The sequence below is a fragment of the Coffea arabica genome, chromosome 2e (genome assembly GCF_036785885.1).
Source record: "Coffea arabica cultivar ET-39 chromosome 2e, Coffea Arabica ET-39 HiFi, whole genome shotgun sequence".
In the NCBI taxonomy this organism is placed as follows: Eukaryota; Viridiplantae; Streptophyta; class Magnoliopsida; order Gentianales; family Rubiaceae; genus Coffea; species Coffea arabica.
The window spans coordinates 35,449,297-35,467,171 of record NC_092313.1 but is presented as its reverse complement, the minus strand read 5'-3'; the positions used below and the strand labels follow the sequence as shown (position 1 = coordinate 35,467,171).

At 35.7% G+C, this 17,875-nt stretch overlaps 1 protein-coding gene across 1 annotated transcript; it reads right to left on the bottom strand.

Annotated features, from left to right (window-relative positions):
• Positions 1 to 15,239: 15,239 nt before the first annotated feature.
• Positions 15,240 to 16,463, bottom strand: LOC113729012 (uncharacterized). The gene has a single exon (XM_027253342.1). It carries the CDS (start codon positions 16,461 to 16,463, stop codon positions 15,240 to 15,242), a length of 1,224 nt encoding a protein of 407 aa, XP_027109143.1.
• Between the last annotated feature and the right edge of the window lie 1,412 nt (positions 16,464 to 17,875).

Below are 17,875 nucleotides of genomic sequence, written 5' to 3'. Positions count from 1 at the left end.
CAAATAATTATAAAATTAACTAAACAAGCATAAAAAAATCTAAATGAACATTTGAATTAAATATAACAAAGCATGCAAATATATATAAACACATAGGATTACGTAGGAACACATAAAGCACGCAATTGACATTTAAATAATAATAGGGGTGCCTCCCTTTTGAAGTGGTGACTAAATGGAGTCAAATTGCCCTATTTGTACTCAAAATGAACAAAAGAATCATGGCACCAATTTAATTGGAAATAATAATAGCAATAAAGGTACTAAATTCATGTTAATATGTTAAATATAAAGAACCTTAAGGGCATCTAAACATTACAAGTTAAATAGCCCCAAAAGTAATATGATTATTTATTAAAGAAAAGAAACAATCATAATAGAGAGTCAAAAATTCACTAGGAACTAAATTGCAAAAATTATAAAATTTTTGGGCAAAAATATAATTTTTCAAAAGTTTAGGGTCAAAATTGAACAAAAGATAAAATTCAGAAACCAAATTACAATTAAATTAAGGGCCTAATTGAAAGAAATTTAAAATTCTTTGGGCTATAGTGAAATTAATCAAAAGTCAAGGGCTAAAGTGAAAATTTCATTTTTTGATTTGGGCAAGAAAAATTCTGATATGGGTTTCTTTTTTTTTTTTTTTGGTTTATTCGGCCTGGGCCAAACCCTCTATAGCCCAAAAGAAAACTCAGGTTATTCTACCAAAAATAGAACAAATAAGTCCAAGAAAATTTAGACAAGATTATCTATAATAAAACGTTGGGTTTAGCTCCAAAATCCAGCCTTAAGCCCAACGGAAAAAAAAAACATAAGCCTACCAAAAACAACAAAAGCCCAATTCTTCTTTCTTTATTTTTTTTCCTTTTTTTCCTTTTCTTTCTTTTCTTTTGCTTTCTTCTTCCTCCCATTTTCTTCCGTTTCTTCTTCTTCTTCTCCAGTCAACTAAAACTCCAGAAGCGCTGCCGGTAGCCGGTAATTTTTTTATCGCAAATTTACCAAAATACACCCCCTTACTTGATTTTTCGGGTAGAATTCGTTTTTTAAGTTAGTTTTTACAAAAATGACCCGAAAGTGGCCAAAATGCCAAAAAACAACCTAGTTTTTTATTTTTTAAAAACACTATAACCACCACTAAAAATTATAAAATTTATACCAAAACACTCCTTATGATTTTTACAACATAACTATGAGCTGAAATCAATAAAAAGCAACAACAATATGACAAAATTAAAATAAAACAGTCCAAAAATGAAGAAAAATTATTCACATGCTTCTAAAGTTCAAAACTTCAAAATGTTTGATCAACCCCACGTTTTCAGGCTTTGCACTAACCATAATCATCTATTTTAAATAAAAATATACACAATAATGGGTACTTTAATTCGATTTCCCATTTAAGCATTTTTTCAAACACTTGGCATGCATGCACAAAAAATATTTCCTTTTCCTTAATCTAGCTCAAGCCGTTTCCCAAATTTTTAACAATACAACAACAACAATGCAAGACAGCAAAAACAGGAGGAAATAAGCAACGAAATATGAATTTAATGTGAAAAAAAACTGAAAAAAAAGAAGAAAAAATACCTCTAGAATATTGCAATCACTTGGTTGAGCTTTGTGGTGAAATTCCTAAACCTCAGTGGTCTGACCGCTTGTTCCCCTTTTTGTTTGATTTGTGGATGGGTGTGTGAATTTAGGAGAGGCAAAAAGGGATGGAGAGTTGGGGTATTGGGTTTGAGTTGTTTGTGTTTTGTTGGATGTTTTCCTTCTCCTTCTTTTGTGTAGTGTGTGATAGTTTTTTTTAAAGGTCCAAATTGAGAGAGAGCCGAGAGGGATAGAGAGGCCGAGAGAGTCCTTTTGTTCCCTTCTTTTTTCTTCCTTTTTTGTGTCTGATGGTGTCTAGTACAAGTGTGCAAGTGCCGAGAGAGAAAAGTGAGGTTGGGAGGATAAAAGTGGAGAGTTGTTAGTCCAAAAATGATGGTCTTTACCAAATGAAAAGAGAGGTGAATGGAAATATGGAGTGTAAAAATGGTTTAATAGTGCATTTGGTGAAACAAAATAATTAGGATGATTTTTATTTTCTTTTTTTTTTCTTAAAACCAACCTACAAAAATGAGAAAAAAATGCACATTAAAATACAAGAAAATAAATAACTCATAGATAAAATTCAAGAAAATATTAAAATTGACAAAATTTTAGTGTCTACAGCTTGCCCCTCTTTGTCTAGAGTTTCGAAGAAACTCAAGACAAAGGCGTAGATACCAAAATGCTTACCTGTTTCTTCTAACTGCGCTTGTGTTAAAATAAACAAGTCAACACTCGGCTAAAATATTGAACCAAAGTTGCAATGAAATTATAAAACACGTGACCGAACTCATGTAGAGTTGCCTACGTATCACATTATGGGAATCGGGTCAAACGTGGTTCGAATACAAGTGAACCACAATGAAACCAGTGCATTGACCATCTGTGATCTTTGCAAAGTCGAAGAAGTCTGAGCACTCAAACTTTTAAACATGAAACACAAAATAACTGAGAAAGCACAATTATTAATCAAAACTGTGACAGCCCCACCTCCCCCTAAGACGAACCAAAGGGTTCGGCGGGCCGCCTGCCCAACTCTCACCGGGACTCAGTCGTTAACTCAAACAAATCTGAAATAAAACCACAAGAATTCATATAGCAAAAATCGAAAACTTAAAGCGAAACTTATATACATTTCTATCTCAAAAGGGAGTTCAACTATTGAATATACAAAGGTTCTCAACTCCTCATACATCCAACCCATGCCAAGCGCTAGGGCGAGAACCATTACAAAAGAAAGAGTTAGACCAAGCTAGTCTATACCAAGCTCTCATCCTTGCGTGCCTTCCCCTGTTAAGGAAAACAAAACTAAAGGAATGAGCTAAAAGCTCAGTGAGGTTCCGAACACATAATCAAATAATCAATCCAATACATTAAACATAGAGCATCAATAATTCAAGAGACATTTACCATGGAAAGCGATATTAACACATACATTAAAAGGATACGGGCTCACAACGAGCCATTTGTTCGTTCGTTCGTTCGTTCTCCTGACCTTTCCCCTTATTCCTCCGATCGTTTGAAAATGAAATTTTTGTAAGTAAAACTCCTCGTTCGTTCGTTTGTTCATTTCATTCACCCCCTCCTGGACGTTGGCCAGGCTCCACCAACCTATAAGGTAATACTCGAGTATACCAACGTTCACACCCAGGGTCACCATATCGCCCGACCGAGTCCGCTTCTGGCACGAGTCGATCGGTAACGATGGGCAGGGCCCAATTCAGCCAAACGGCTTACATTCATGCGTAACTAATGTAGTAATCATTAAATCATTGAAAATTTCACGTTTCATTTAGGTCAAGCGCGGTAAAGTACACGCTCGCCTAGAAAACTCATTTTTGGAAATCCTTGAAAGCACTTAACACATTATCAAACAAGAACACAAGTCATCAAGTTAAAAAAAATATAGCAAACAAGGAACACTCACCTATATACGCAAAACAACGTGCAAAATATCCTTCCGGATATTATCTTTAGTCACCAAGAAAACCTAAGATTAAACAAGAAAGAATATTACAGCTCATCTAACACAAACAATTAGGTGAAATCAAAGAACTCGACAATTGATGAGTAGAACGTATAAAAGACTTTAAAGTGAAACGAGAACATTTGGACTCGTGGACAAAAATAACTAGGGTTTCATAGTCGAAACGTAAAACCCAACTCAAAAGGGTTATAAAATTTTCCAATGGAAACACTTGAACCAAAGACAAATCGGAATCCAACTAGATAGGCTAAGAAATACTGTTTTCGGGATCGTTTATATGGTTCAAAATCATCTCATATTCAAGTAGATATTATAGACTAAATGTCTTAATGAAATTCATGTAAAAAGGGAGGACAAAATACCAAAGAAAACCCTAAACCACTCCTTTTTATTTGGTAAGGGTAAGTAAACATTTAGAGTTTTCAATTGAAGAAGGATCATGTTTTAAGATGGAAAACGGTCATAGTATTTGCCAAACGAAAATATACAAATTCAAATAGAAACTTAGCCCTCGAGCGAAAATTTGGGCAGCACGCCCTTTGTATTTACCTATTTTTTCAGCCATTTATAGCTTTATTGTTTTCCTCAATCAATCCCAAAATCAATCACAATATCATCTCACTTCAATAGCCATTCCATAGGCTCAAAGTCATATAAGTACAAAAATCAAGCTAACAACATGTGCGGAAATGAAGTTTAACAAAAGACAGATTTGACAGGTTTTGCGTAACGGACACATCCGAAGCTACGCTTATTGGATTGGGATGTAATTTATACCGTTTCGAAGCTAAGACAGAGGGCTACAATTTTGATGAAGACCACTTAGTCCAAATTCCAGTGTAACCTAGTCAAATTCCCAATTCCCAGAACCAAGTTCCAACTAATTGGCTACTTAACCGTACTACCTTTAAATGGCCATATCGCAGGCTACCAAAGTCCGTTTAAGGCGTTCTTGGAGGCGTTGAAAACCTAAGACAAAGATCTACAACTTTCATGAAGACCACTCAGTCCAGTTCTCACGCTAACTAGGCCAACTTTATCAAAACAACTCCAAATTTTCCAGTTCGAAATTCACTGCGGAAATGAACTAGCAGTCCTGCTTTATTCACTCATATCTCAGCACACACAACTCCAATTCAGGTAATTCCAAAGCCATTTGAAAGCTAAGATACAAGGCTATAATTCTTAAGAATACATCATCAACCAATTCGGTAATATTCCTGGTCAAACTAACACTTACAGAGGCTGATTTTCATTTTCGGACAGAAACAGGGCAGCAGGGGTATTTCGGTCTTTTCATAGGTTACGTTGCTCCGATTGAGCTGTAATTTTGTAGGCAACCATAAAACATCATTCTCTACAAATTTTATGTTTTGTACTAAGGCTAGTTCGGCCTCGAACAAGGTGAAATAGAACCGGGCAGAATTGGAAAAAAAAATGAAACCCTAATCTGGAATTCATGCATTCAAGTGCTAATCTTCCACAAAACAACATCTAAAGCAATTAAAAACCACTAATAAGAAATTAATTGAAGTAAATAAGAGGTTCTTGGCAAAATACCTTATCTCCCTATGAAAGATGGTAGCTTAGGCTTTGTCCTCCAAAAATAACTCCATAAACACCTTGGAAACTACTTGGACAGTAAGTTTTATGGAGTAGTTTGCAAATTAATCGGTTGAAACTCAAGATTTGGGCAAGAAATTGAAGTGGAAGATGAAGAACTCTCTTGGTTTCTCTCTCACTAATTTCAGCCAAAGGAGACAAGAAAATGAATGAATTTTGGTCAAAAATCTGATTTTAGTAAAGTTACCAACCTTGGTCAAAAGTCCAACTTCTAATAGCATAGTGACACTTGGCTCCTTTTAGGGTTTTAAGCTTATCCTTTTGTCTACCAATGGTAATTTATCTAGCTAACTTTTAATTGTCTCCTAGCACCTTGTAAAATAATAATACTTCGCACAAAAATCACTTAATCACCAAAAGTTTATCGCACTAGCGGGTCCCACGTTCATAACGCATTTCAAATTTAACCCGAACTAACTTATACTAGAAATATGGTTGGAAAAACTATATTGAATTATAAAGTGTCCAGAAAATTAATGTAGTAAAATAAAATAAGGAAAATGCATGAAAAGGAATAGAATTAAGTGGTATAAATTAAGAAAAATTTTACGGGCTCTCACAAAAACAATCAAGCAAAGTATGTGAGGACCCGAATTTTACTTATTTTAATTCTATTTTACTGGATTATTTAATTATTTATTCACCCGTTTTCCTCGAATAATTTATTTCAACCATTTTAAAACCATTTTTCTTTGGAACGATGTCTTACTTAAAAACGTTCCGTTAACAAATTTAATTTTTTTGCGGTTCGTTTAATAAGGAATAGCGAATGCACGTTTTTCGAGGCAAGTTCGATCCAAGAGTACATTAGTCTTGGAGAATTAAGAATGATCAATAGTAGACTAAGAAAAGTTAATTGAGGGATTAGATGTGAGTGAGTTAAAATTTAAGCTTTTTATCGCGCGCGCGTCGATAGTTTTCTCGAAAGTCATGCCGGTACGACTAATTGGAGATTTGAAGATTTAGTACTAGACTAATAAGTATGAATAATTACAGTGTTAGAGGAATTACCTTGGAGGATTAGTGTTTAAGTGTAGCTAACAAGAGAGAAAGTAGTAGTACAAAACCCTATTTAGTTACTATTAAGAGTTGACTTTTGGTACAACTTTAAGTTAGCTTTCTCAACACATTTCTTCATTCTTTCTCTCCAAGAATCAAACCACCAACACTCCCTCACCATCTCTCATATTCGGCCAGCCCTAGAAGCTCCAAAGGGAAGAAGAAAACTTCATCTTCTAGCTCCAAGTTTGCTTGCTTTTCATCATCCAACTCACAAACCACTTGGAATTTCACTCTAGTTTGAAGAAAGGTGCTATCTTGTGGAGTTGCTTGGTGAAATTTTGGAGGAACTCTCACTTACATCTAGGGTTTAGTTGCTTGGAAGGTAACCCCATTCACCCTCTTTAATCTTTCAATTTATACAAAGATTGATGGTTGGTTTTCATGGGTTTGAAACCCTAATCAAGTTATTAGGTTAGTGGACTTAAGGAAACATTTATCTTGCTTTAAATCCTAAGCTAGTGGTCTTGAGGAGACCTTTAGGTAGCTGACTTGAGGTCTTATTGCTTCATTGTTGTTATTTATGTGAATTATAGCTTGATTATGGTTTGATAGTGGAGAGAAATTCGAAGGAAGCCGTGAGAGTGAGCTGTCCGAAATTCTGTTCTTATTGTCCTGCTTTTCCTTTGAACCTTTTGTTGATTATATGGCTGCTCAATTGAGTGATATATGTTGTATTATGTGTGTAGAATGTGTCTTTCGAAAATCATTTCAAATGGTTGCCTAAAACTTGAGTTTTGGAACAGTTCGAAATCTGGAAATTCACTAGCAGGGTAGCCAACCAGTGGTTCTTTGTCTGAACATAACTCTTTGTGCAAAAGTCAAAATTGAATGCTGTTTGTGGCATTCAAAATTAGACATTCAGATCTTTCAAACGATATAAGAATCCCCTGCTAGTTCGTTTTGAGTAAACCGTAGCGAATTAGCAAAATAGACTGTCTTGTTATGCCTGTCTGTCCAAGAGAAACTGGAAAGCTGCATCTTGTGGCACGATTTTGTTCCACTTGTGAAAAGATTTTGAAAACGATGTCTTCTGTTGAAATGTAGAATTTTGAACCTAGTTTCTAACACCATAAACCATTCTCAATTTGGACTTGTGTAGAGTTATATATGGTCTGATTTCAAAACTGTGTTTAAGCTGGAAACTGGAAAATCTTTTGAACAGGTTGCTAAAACCAGTCAACTTCAAACTATTATATCTTATTGCTCAAAACTCCGAATTTAGTTATGCTTGTTGTGTTTGAAATTTGGTTTGGAACTTTTATTGTGTTATAAATTTCAGAGGCTGATTCACTTTTTGTGAATTTTGCCGAATTTCCAAACATTGCTGAAAAACTGAGACTGGTTCTGTCCTGTCTTCTTGAAATTGAAACTTTGAACTGAAATTTGAATACTTCCTGGTTGCAACTTTGAGCTGAAGTTTTAGCACTTTGAATCTAGTTTCCAACAGTATAAAGTTTTTCATTTTTGGACTTATGGAACTCGAGATACGAATTTTCAAAGTAATGTCACACTAACCTGGAAATTTTCTATTTTCAAACAAATACTACTTTTTAAGAACTTTCTATTCTCCTTTGAAATTGTTGGACTATTTTAGGTGTAATTTCATGGTGGAATACACGGTTCCTTTAGAACTTTAAACTTTCATTTCAAATCTTGGTTTCCGAAAATTAAACCTCTCTTAATGCATTTTCTTGGTTGTTCCATTTTCTTGGTTAATGACACCTTATTTTATACTAGAAAAATGAACTTCAAACCCTAGTTTTGCCTCGATTTCCATGAGTTTAAACTCCAAAAAGGGAGCGTTTTGGCTAGAGTAGTTCTTGGTGAATTGCACTAGTTTTATATTTGAATCTCGGAACCTTAGCCTTGACTTTTACCATGAAAGTAAGTGGAGTTCTGGATGTCTTTTATCTCCATTAGTTTGGAAAATGTGAACATCTACCTTTTCTCGATTTTTGTGTCGAAAGTGAATATTGTACTTTCTTTTGGAATTGAGATGTACTTACCACGACTTGAATAAAAAATGATTTTTGAGTTCTCTTTGAGCATTATTTCAATGTTTTAATGAGAAAAGCTCTTTTAACTTAATTCGAACTTGTGACCTTACACATTCATTTGTGAATCTCGATTTTCGAGGGATTATAACTCTTCTAAGACATTGTCTTAAATTTTAAGCGAGTGTACTTTCTTCCTTGAAAGATAAGTGGTTGTGAGTATATGTGAGTGATGGTTGATCACTATTTCTTTAGGTGCTCAAGAGGATTTTGAAGGGAATCTCGGAATGGACAACTAAAGACTTTATTTGCTCACTTACTTTTGATTTGGTGAGTGTCAAGTGCATGAATTGTTGCTAAATACTTGAATTGTTCATTATTAATTGAGTATTTTGGAATAGTCGAGACGAGCGTATACTTTATCACACTCGTTCTCTTTTAAATGAATTTATAATTGTATTGTGTGAAGTGAAGTGATAATTGAATTGAGTGAATTGTTGCAATCGTAATTGTACATTGGGGGACACCCAAACTCATTGGCTAACCTTGTGACTCGAGCCGGTATGGGTTTGGTCGAGAACTTTGGTGAACAATGAGAAAATTATAAAGGTTGATCTTTTGAGATCTCGTTTGGCATACTCGACTAGTATCGCCTTTTATAGCTGAAGTGTGGGTCCGGAAGAGGGGGTGTAACGGTGAACGAGATTGTGAATTAAGTGGAATTCGACGGACTTAATACCTTCCTGGTTGACAGAGTGTCATCACGTGGAGGTATTGGATCGAGTCTTGGCAAAGCAAGTGGAAAATTAGCTCCTGAGAGCTCCCATATCCTTATTGATTGTGTTTTATTGTTAATTATGAATTACCTAAACTTTCTACCTTTAATTCCTGTATAAGTGTTATTGTTACCTGAAATATGTGTTTGCATGCTTTTTCTTGGTCTCACTGAGTATTAGCTCACCCCATTAGTTTATTTTTCTTAACAGGAGTTCAGAATGGAAAGATTTTTGGAGAAGCTGACTTGATTAACCATTTGATTAGAATTTTGGATGTAATTGATTAGTCGACTTATGGTGGGTGTGTTTAGGGGGAGATTTGATGTATAATTTGAACTTGTGATGTAAGATTTGAATGTTTATTTAAGGAAACGATTTTCTTTATATTGATGTTTGCTATTGTTTGGTTACCTTTAAGTTTAAATTTTATTGTATTGACCCTGGCGAGAGCTAGGCAGGCGTCCCACCGATACCCTTGGGTTTGCCCTAGGGAGTAGTGGGGGCGTCACAGTTGGTATCAGAGTTTTAGGTTTCAGATCTTGTCGTGTATCCTAGGCTTGAAGTTTAGGACGCCGGACTGTGGGACTGGTTTGAAAATTAAGTGATCGCTTGTAGGGATGAAAGTTAGAACCTAGGTTTGAATTAGTGGACAATTAGGAGTCTTGATCCTGTGCGAAATATGTGAGATAGTACGAAATGATCAAATCTAATTTATTTAATATACTTGGATCCATCTAAGTTTTTAATTTTAATTATAGGTTATGGAAGGTAATGGTGGTAGTGAGCCGTCTCAGGGGCGCCATCTAGGGGAGCTCGTTAGAGATATAACCCAGCCTGCCTAACTAGGACTCCATGTGACTGTCGGAGGAGTTACTCGTACCCAAATAACGTGGTGTTAGCAGTAAACGATGACCGGAGACGGTTATCCGAGGAAAATAGGGCAATCTGAGAGGATAATCGAGGACTGAGGACGACTATGGATGTCCAGACTGCTAAAATTCATGAATTGGAGATCGATGTATGGGAGGAGAGAAAAAAGGCTGAAACTCTTCGTAAGCAGCTTCAGGAGGCTAAGAGCTGACTTGCTAGGGTAGCACATGAAATTAGAAATCGGATTGAGAGAATGATAGCCGAGTGTATTACCTTGGTCGAACAAGTGGAGGATGGCAAGATACTTGACGGGAAAAATGAGGAGAAAACTCCTAGTGCAGAAAATGAGGATGATCCTACTGAAGTAGCAGAGACTTCTGACTCCACTAATCACTAAGCTAGTGATCTGGTCTACTTTAGTAGTTTTTGTCAAGGATAATTGGGGTAGTGCTTGTTTAAAGGCCATTGCATTTTGTATTTTGCTTAACTATGCTTCCTATCTTTTGAAGCAATTGAACGTTACTTATGAAGTGCTTGACTTTATTGCTCTATGACTTCAAATCTATGCTATGGGTTGTACACATTTACAATTATTTTGGTGTCTCCCGTATTATTTTCGTTTTGCATGATCAAAGTGTCATTTTCAAATTTCGCTTATGTGTACTTATTTTATGTCATGCCTTTATAAATGTTAAATTTATGGGCGGCCGAAGAAGTGAAAGGGGCCGAGGGCGAGGGGTTAGGCAAACCCAAGTTCAAGAAAATGATTAAGGAACGGCAACTGGACCAAACCAAAATCCTAGGAATGAAGGGGATAACCAAGTAGCTACTGCTATAAACCATATGATTGATATCTTAGCACAGTTAGATGAGTACCAAAGCCCTAAACCAATCAACCAACCTAGGAACCAAGAGAGGTGTGAGAATAGAGCGATTCTTGAAGTTTGCCCATCTAAGTTTCATGGAGGGTCTAATCTTGAAACAATAGAAATTAGTTTGATGGGATGAAATAAGGCACCAATGAGAGTAAGGGGTTAGGGTTTCTTCTCGAGCAACTTTGTAAGTGAGTATTGAAGAATGGGCTAGAGTGTGAAACTTTTATATTAAGGAATAAGGTCTTCGTATCTTGTTATGTTTATAAATGACGATAGTAATCTTGTGGAGACTCAAGAGCTCATCCATACTAAACAGAGAATAGTTAAGATTTATATTCCGAGATAACCTATAAGCAAAAGAATGAAAGAGCAAAATGGCCAGAGTTTTCATTGTGAATAGTTACTCATTTTGATTCCTTGATTTGCCTGGCAGGCTAGCATTTGACTTAAACCAACCTGTGAGATGACAAATTTGGGAGAGATGTATAAGAAAATGGACATTCTTCGAAAGGAGATAGAATTTCAAAAGAAATTGGCTGACTACTGGGACGGACGGTGGAAACAAGAATATGCAGAGAAAATTGAGTTGCTACACAAGAACGTGGAACTGGAGAAGAAATACAAAGAAAATTCTCAAGTTGGTCAGGCCATGATTTCTCGTGTGATTTGTGGATATTGTGGCAAGTTTAATCACACTGAGGCCATGTGTTGGAGAAACATGGGAAATGTCTGAGTTGTGGTAGTGCTGAACATCAGATTTCAAGTTGCCGTAATACCTCTAAAAAGAGGAAATACCCGACAACCTGCTAGATCAGCTACAAAGCAGTTGAGTGCCAAAAGGGGTGATTAATGCTAATGGCTGTGAGAGGGATCCAAGTAGTAAAAACTATGCGAGTGGGGATGGATCTGACTCCACTTGAGCGATTGGGGTTGTAGTTTTACCCTAATCTAGACTGACACTTTTAGAGGTAGTAATCTTTTGTGTAGCGGATAAAGTCCTTTTGTTGTTTTGTACATTTGCGACTTAGCACGTTTTTCTATGGTTTTGTTTGTATCCCCTTTCTTTTGAAATGATTTGATGAATTATCCTCGCTTGGTGTAATTATTATAATCTTGTATGACTTATAAAATTTTACTTTATTTTTAATTGATCTTATGGCTTACATGTATATTTAAACTTGTCCCACACCTTTAGATTGGTGATAAGACATGAACGGTAGTAGACGTGGTCGAGACCGTACTTGAGGGCGTAGACAACCCCAAGGTCTTGGAGGTGACCAGGGATCGGAAGTGGACCAAAGATCGAAAACTTAGGGTTGAAACTGGGACCTAATGTTTGATGGCCAACTTGATATATTAAAATTGTGAGATATGGGTTGGAGAGTGTAAGTTGTTGATCAATTTGATAAACCTAGCTATTAAGAGGTATGATGTTATCCTAGATGTGAATTTCGTCTTTTAAGGAGGGAAGGATATGAGGACCCGAATTTTACTTACTTTTAATTCTATTTTACTAGCTTATTCAATTATTTATTCACCCGTTTTTTCAGAATAATTTATTTCAACCATTTTAAAATCATTTTTTTGGACCGATATCTCAATTATATTTTTAAAACGTCCCGTTAGCAAATTTAATTTTTCTGCAGTTCGTTCAGTAAGGAATAGCGAATGCACGTTTTTTGAGACAAGTTCGATCCCAGGGTACATTAGTCTTGGAGAATTAAAAATAATCAATAGTAGATGAAAAAAAGTTAATTGAGGGATTATATGTGAATGAGTTAAAATTTAAGTTTTTTACAGCACGTGCGTCGATAGTTTCTCGAAAGTCGCGCCGGTACGACTAATTGGAGATTTGAGGATTTAGTACTAGATTAATAAGTATGAATAATTACAGTGTTATAGGAATTACCTTGGAGGATTAGTGTTTAAGTGTAGCTAACAAGAGAGAAAGTGTAGTACAAAACCCTATTTAGTTACTATTAAGAGTTGACTTTTGGTACAACTTTAAGTTAACTTCCTCAACACATTTCTTCATTCTTTCTCTCCAAGAATCAAACCACCAACACTCCCTCACCATCTCTCATATTCGGCCAGCCCTAGAAGCTCCAAAGGGAAGAAGAAAACTTCATCTTCTAGCTCCAAGTTTGCTTGCTTTTCATCATCCAACTCACAAACCACTTGGAATTTCACTCTAGTTTGAAGAAAGGTGCTATCTTGTGGAGTTGCTTGGTGAAATTTTGGAGGAACTCTCACTTACATCTAGGGTTTAGTTGCTTGGAAGGTAACCCCATTCACCCTCTTTAATCTTTCAATTTATACAAAGATTGATGGCTGGTTTTCATGGGTTTGAAACCCTAATCAAGTTATTAGGTTCGTGGACTTGAGGAAACATTTATCTTGCTTTAAATTTTAGGCTAGCGGTCTTGAGGAGGCCTTTAGGTAGCTGACTTGAAGTCTTATTGCTTGATTGTTGTTGTTTATGTAAATTATAACTTGATTATGGTTTGATAGTGGAGAGAAATTCGAAAGGTGTCTTAGATTTGGTCACTCCCTTAGATTTGGTCCACAACCCCTTCAGAATCTTTGCAACTTTCTAACATCAATTATCCATGCCTTATTATCAAAGGATCTTCAATTTCATGACTCCTTTAGGATAAATTATAGGGGATTATTTTTTGAATGAGACCCAAGAAATGAGAAATATAAATAATTGAAAAATGTATTATTCATCATGCAATAATGCTGATATGGAATAAATAATGATACAGAATAAATGAATAAAATAATAGATAGAATAGCAAAACAAAATTGTTGGATTTATGAACATGGGTCCAAAGATCAAAAGTTGGATACATATTTAGAGGACGGCTTTTGATGAAGAAAAATGCTCCATCTGACCCCTTCGACATCATCCATTTTAGAATTCATTTTCGACAAAAGAACAACAGTAGGAAAGAGACCCAAATCAACATAGTCACCAGCTTTCATAACTCAGCATCTTCTTCTTCATTGATGATCCTCTTGTATTCTGAAACCCTACCTTAGAGCCCTTTCAGGTTTTCACTAAGGTTATCCTGACCCTTTTATTTTTTCTTTTTTTAGTCTTTTTTTTGTTTTTTTTGTTTTATTTTTTTTAAGGTGCCCTTTCAGGATTTCACCTTGAGATATAGATAAGACAATTTTAACCCCAATTGTATCAAGTCAGTCATGTTTTGATAATTAATGGCATCAGTGAGACAATTCTCTCTGATATGTTTCAGAAAAGTTGTATTTATATCATTTGCCAATTGATTAAGAAAAATTTTCCTCAAAATACTACAAAAAGATGAAAGTCAGCAACTTTTGACTCTTTTAATTAGGATCGGATGGAGTATTAAAGGAAAGGTTAAGACTTGAAAGTGAATCATATGATGGGTTTGCAATCATTTGAGATAGTATTCTTTCAAAAAAACTTACTGCGATATAGGGTTGGAAAGAGATAAAATTTTGCCCCGGTTTAATTCTAACCAAACTTGTCTATTTTTCTTTTCTTGTCTTCTTCTTTTTTTTTTTTTTTATTCTCTTCTTTTCTTTTCTTTTCTTTTTTTTCAAAGAAATAAAATTGCCCCAGTATGGGGTTAGTGATTTTAAGGGACTGCTAAGCGAATAAGGAAGGTTGTTCTGAAAAGTCAAAAGGAAAAAATTAGGGATATGATATCGAAATGAAAAAAGGAGAGAAAGTCTGGATTAAATCTGTTTCTTGCAGTAATTTTAAAGAAAAACTTTATAATCAAATGAAAAACTTTTTGCACATGTTTGCATTGATTGGTTGTGAAAAAACTTGTCCGCCGATTTCCATAAGGATAAGCGCTCCTTCGGGTAACACTTTCTTAACTATGAATGGTTCTTGCCAATTGGGAGCAAACTTTCCTTTAACCTCCTTTTGCGCTGGAAGAATTCTTTTTAAAATCATATCTCCGACTTCAAACAAATGAGACTTAATTTTTTTGTTATAAGTACAGGTCATTTTTTGCTGATAACATTGTCTATGACAGACGGCATTCAACCTCTTTTTATCAATTAGAAACAACTGCTCATAGCGTTCCCTGACCCATTCAGTTTCTTCTATCTGAACCTCCATTAAAATGCATAAGGAATTTCAGCTTCTGCAGGCAACACTACTTCCATTCCATACATAAGAGAGTAAGGAGTTGCACCGGTAGAAGTTCTGATCGTAGTTCTGTACGCAATCAATGTATAAGGCAGTTTCTCATGCCAATCCTGGTGTACTTCAGTCATCTTACGAATGATCTTTTTCAAATTCTTATTTCCAGCTTCAACGGCTCCATTCATCTAAAACCTGTAAATGGTAGAATTTCGATGCCTGATCTTAAACTGTTCACGTAACCCATCCTCCATGTCATTATTGAGATTCTTAGCATTATCCGTGATCAATGTTTCCGGTACACCAAAGCGACAGATGATGTTATTTCTCAAAAAAATCTGACACCACTTTCTTAGTCACATGCTTATAGGACGCGACCTCAACCCATTTAGTGAAATATTCAATCGCCACTAGAATGAATTGATGTCCATTTGAAGCAGAAGGATCAATAGATCCAATCACATCCATTCTCCACATCGAACATGACCACGGAGCAGTCATACTATGCAACTCTGTAGGAGGAGCGCGTATAACATCACCTTGCATTTGACATTTGATACACTTTCTGACAAAATTTACACAGTCATGCCCTATAATAAGCCAAAAATACCCTGATCTCATGATTTTCTTAGCCAGTAGATGCCCATTCATGTGTGGCCCATAAACTCCAATATGTACTTCCTTCATCATATAATCGGCTTCCTCTTCATTGATGCATCTCAGAAGGCCCAAATCAGATGTTTTCTTGTGTAACACTTCTCCATTCAAAAAGAATCTTGATGACAATCTGCATAAGAAACTTTTTACAACAGAATCAGCATCAGGAGGGTAGGATCCCGTTTTCATGAATTCCTTAATATCATTGTACCAAGGGCGAACATCAGAGACCCTTTTCATTTCCAGACAGTGCGCTGGCCTATCCTGAAGTTGAATTTGTATAGGTTCAATCACTAGCTCATCTGGATGTTGGATCATCGAAGACAGAGTAGCTAAAGCATTAGTAAAGGCATTACGAGTGTGAAGAATATGTCTGAGTTCCAAATTCTTGAATTTACTGGCCAAACTAAGCAAACTACAATGATACATCATAATTTTTGAATCTCGAGTTACCCACTGCTTAAGTGTCTGGTGCACAAGTAAATCGAAATCACTGAATGCTATCAGATCCTTGATCTCCATGTCCAATGCCATTTTCAATCCAAAAATACAAGTTTCATACTGGGCCATGTTGTTGGTACAAGGAAACCGTAATTTGGCAATAGCAGGATAGTGTTTCCTTGGTGACACTAAAACTGTTCCAATTCCAGTTCCAAAAGAATTTGGCACACCGTTGAAAAATAACTTCCATCCAAGATACTGCTCACTCATGTCCTCAACTGCTCCAATGAATAGAATTTCTTCATCAGGAAAGTAGGTATGCAATGGCTGGTAATCATCCTCTCTTGGATTTTCTGCCAAATGATCTGCTATGGTTTGGCCCTTGACTACCCTTTGTGTTGTGAAGACAATGTCGAACTCAGAAAGGATCATTTGCCTCTTAGCCATACGTCCCGTGGGCATCGACTTTTTCAACAAGTATTTTAGAGGATCAGAACGAGAAATCAGGTACGTAGTATAACCAAGCAAATAATGTCTCAACTTCTGAGCTGTCTATGCTAAAGCACAACAACTTCTCTCAAGGAAAAAATAGTTGGGCTCATATGTTGTAAATTTCTTACTCAGATAATAGATGACTTGTTCCTTCCTCTCAGATTCGTCATGCTATCCCAGAACGCATCCAACAGCTTCATCAAGAACAGACAAATACATAATTAGAGGTCTTCCCGGCTGAGGTGGCATTAAGACCAGAGGATTTAACAAGTAATTCTTGATCTTATCAAAAGATTGCTGATAGTTTTCATTCCAATCTATTGGCGCATTCTTTTTCAACAAAGATTCACAGGTAGAGGTTAACTGTGCAATGAATCGGCCAATGAAATTGATATTTTCAAGAAAACTTTTCACATCTTTTTGAGTTTTTGGAACGGACATATCTCGAATTGCTCTTATTTTCGCAGGATCTATCTCTATACCCTTTTTGCTGATAATAAATCCCAATAACTTACCAACCGGAGTTCCAAAAGCACATTTCACAGAGTTTAACTTCAAATTATACTTTTTCAACCTTTCAAACAATTTCTTTAAGTCAACCAAATGGTCATTGACCTTCTTGGATTTAATTATTATATCATCCACATAAATCTACATTTCTTTATGGATAATGTCATGGAACAAGGTAGTCATGATCTTCTTATAAGTAGCCCTAACATTCTTTAACCCAAAAGGTATCACTCGATAATAAAAGGTTCCCCATGGGGTAATAAAAGAAGTTTTCTCTCTGTCTTCTTCTGCCATCAAGATTTGATGATACCAAACAAAACAATCGTCAAAAAATTCAATCTCGTGTCCAGCAGTATTATCCAAAAAAATATGAATATTTGGCAACGAAAAATCATCTTTTGGACTGGTTTTATTCAAATCTCTGTAATCAATACATACTCGCACCTCTCTAGATTTCTTAAGTACTGGCACAGGATTTGAGAGTTAAATGAGATAATGAGAAACCATGATTATCTTGGCGTTGAGTTGTTTCACAATTTGTTCATTTATCTTGAGACTCATTTCTGGTTTGAATTTATGCAGCTTCTGCTTTACAGGTGAAAAATTCAGATCATTTGGCAACTTATAAACCACTATATCCGTAGAGATCCCTGACATATCATTGTATAGCCAAGCAAACATTTCTTGAAATAGTATTAAGAATTCAATCATTTCCTCCTTCTGTTTTTTATTCAAACGAATGCTGACTTTAACTTCTTTAACCTCCGTCTTAGTACCAATATTGATGATTTCTGTTTCTTCTAAATTCGATTTGAATTTTTTTCATACTATTTTAAATCCCTTGAAATGGACTCAAA

Bases quoted from the DNA above. Each gene is read 5' to 3' on its own strand.
- LOC113729012 (XM_027253342.1), bottom strand. From the start codon at position 16,463: ATGGCTAAGAGGCAAATGATCCTTTCTGAGTTCGACATTGTCTTCACA.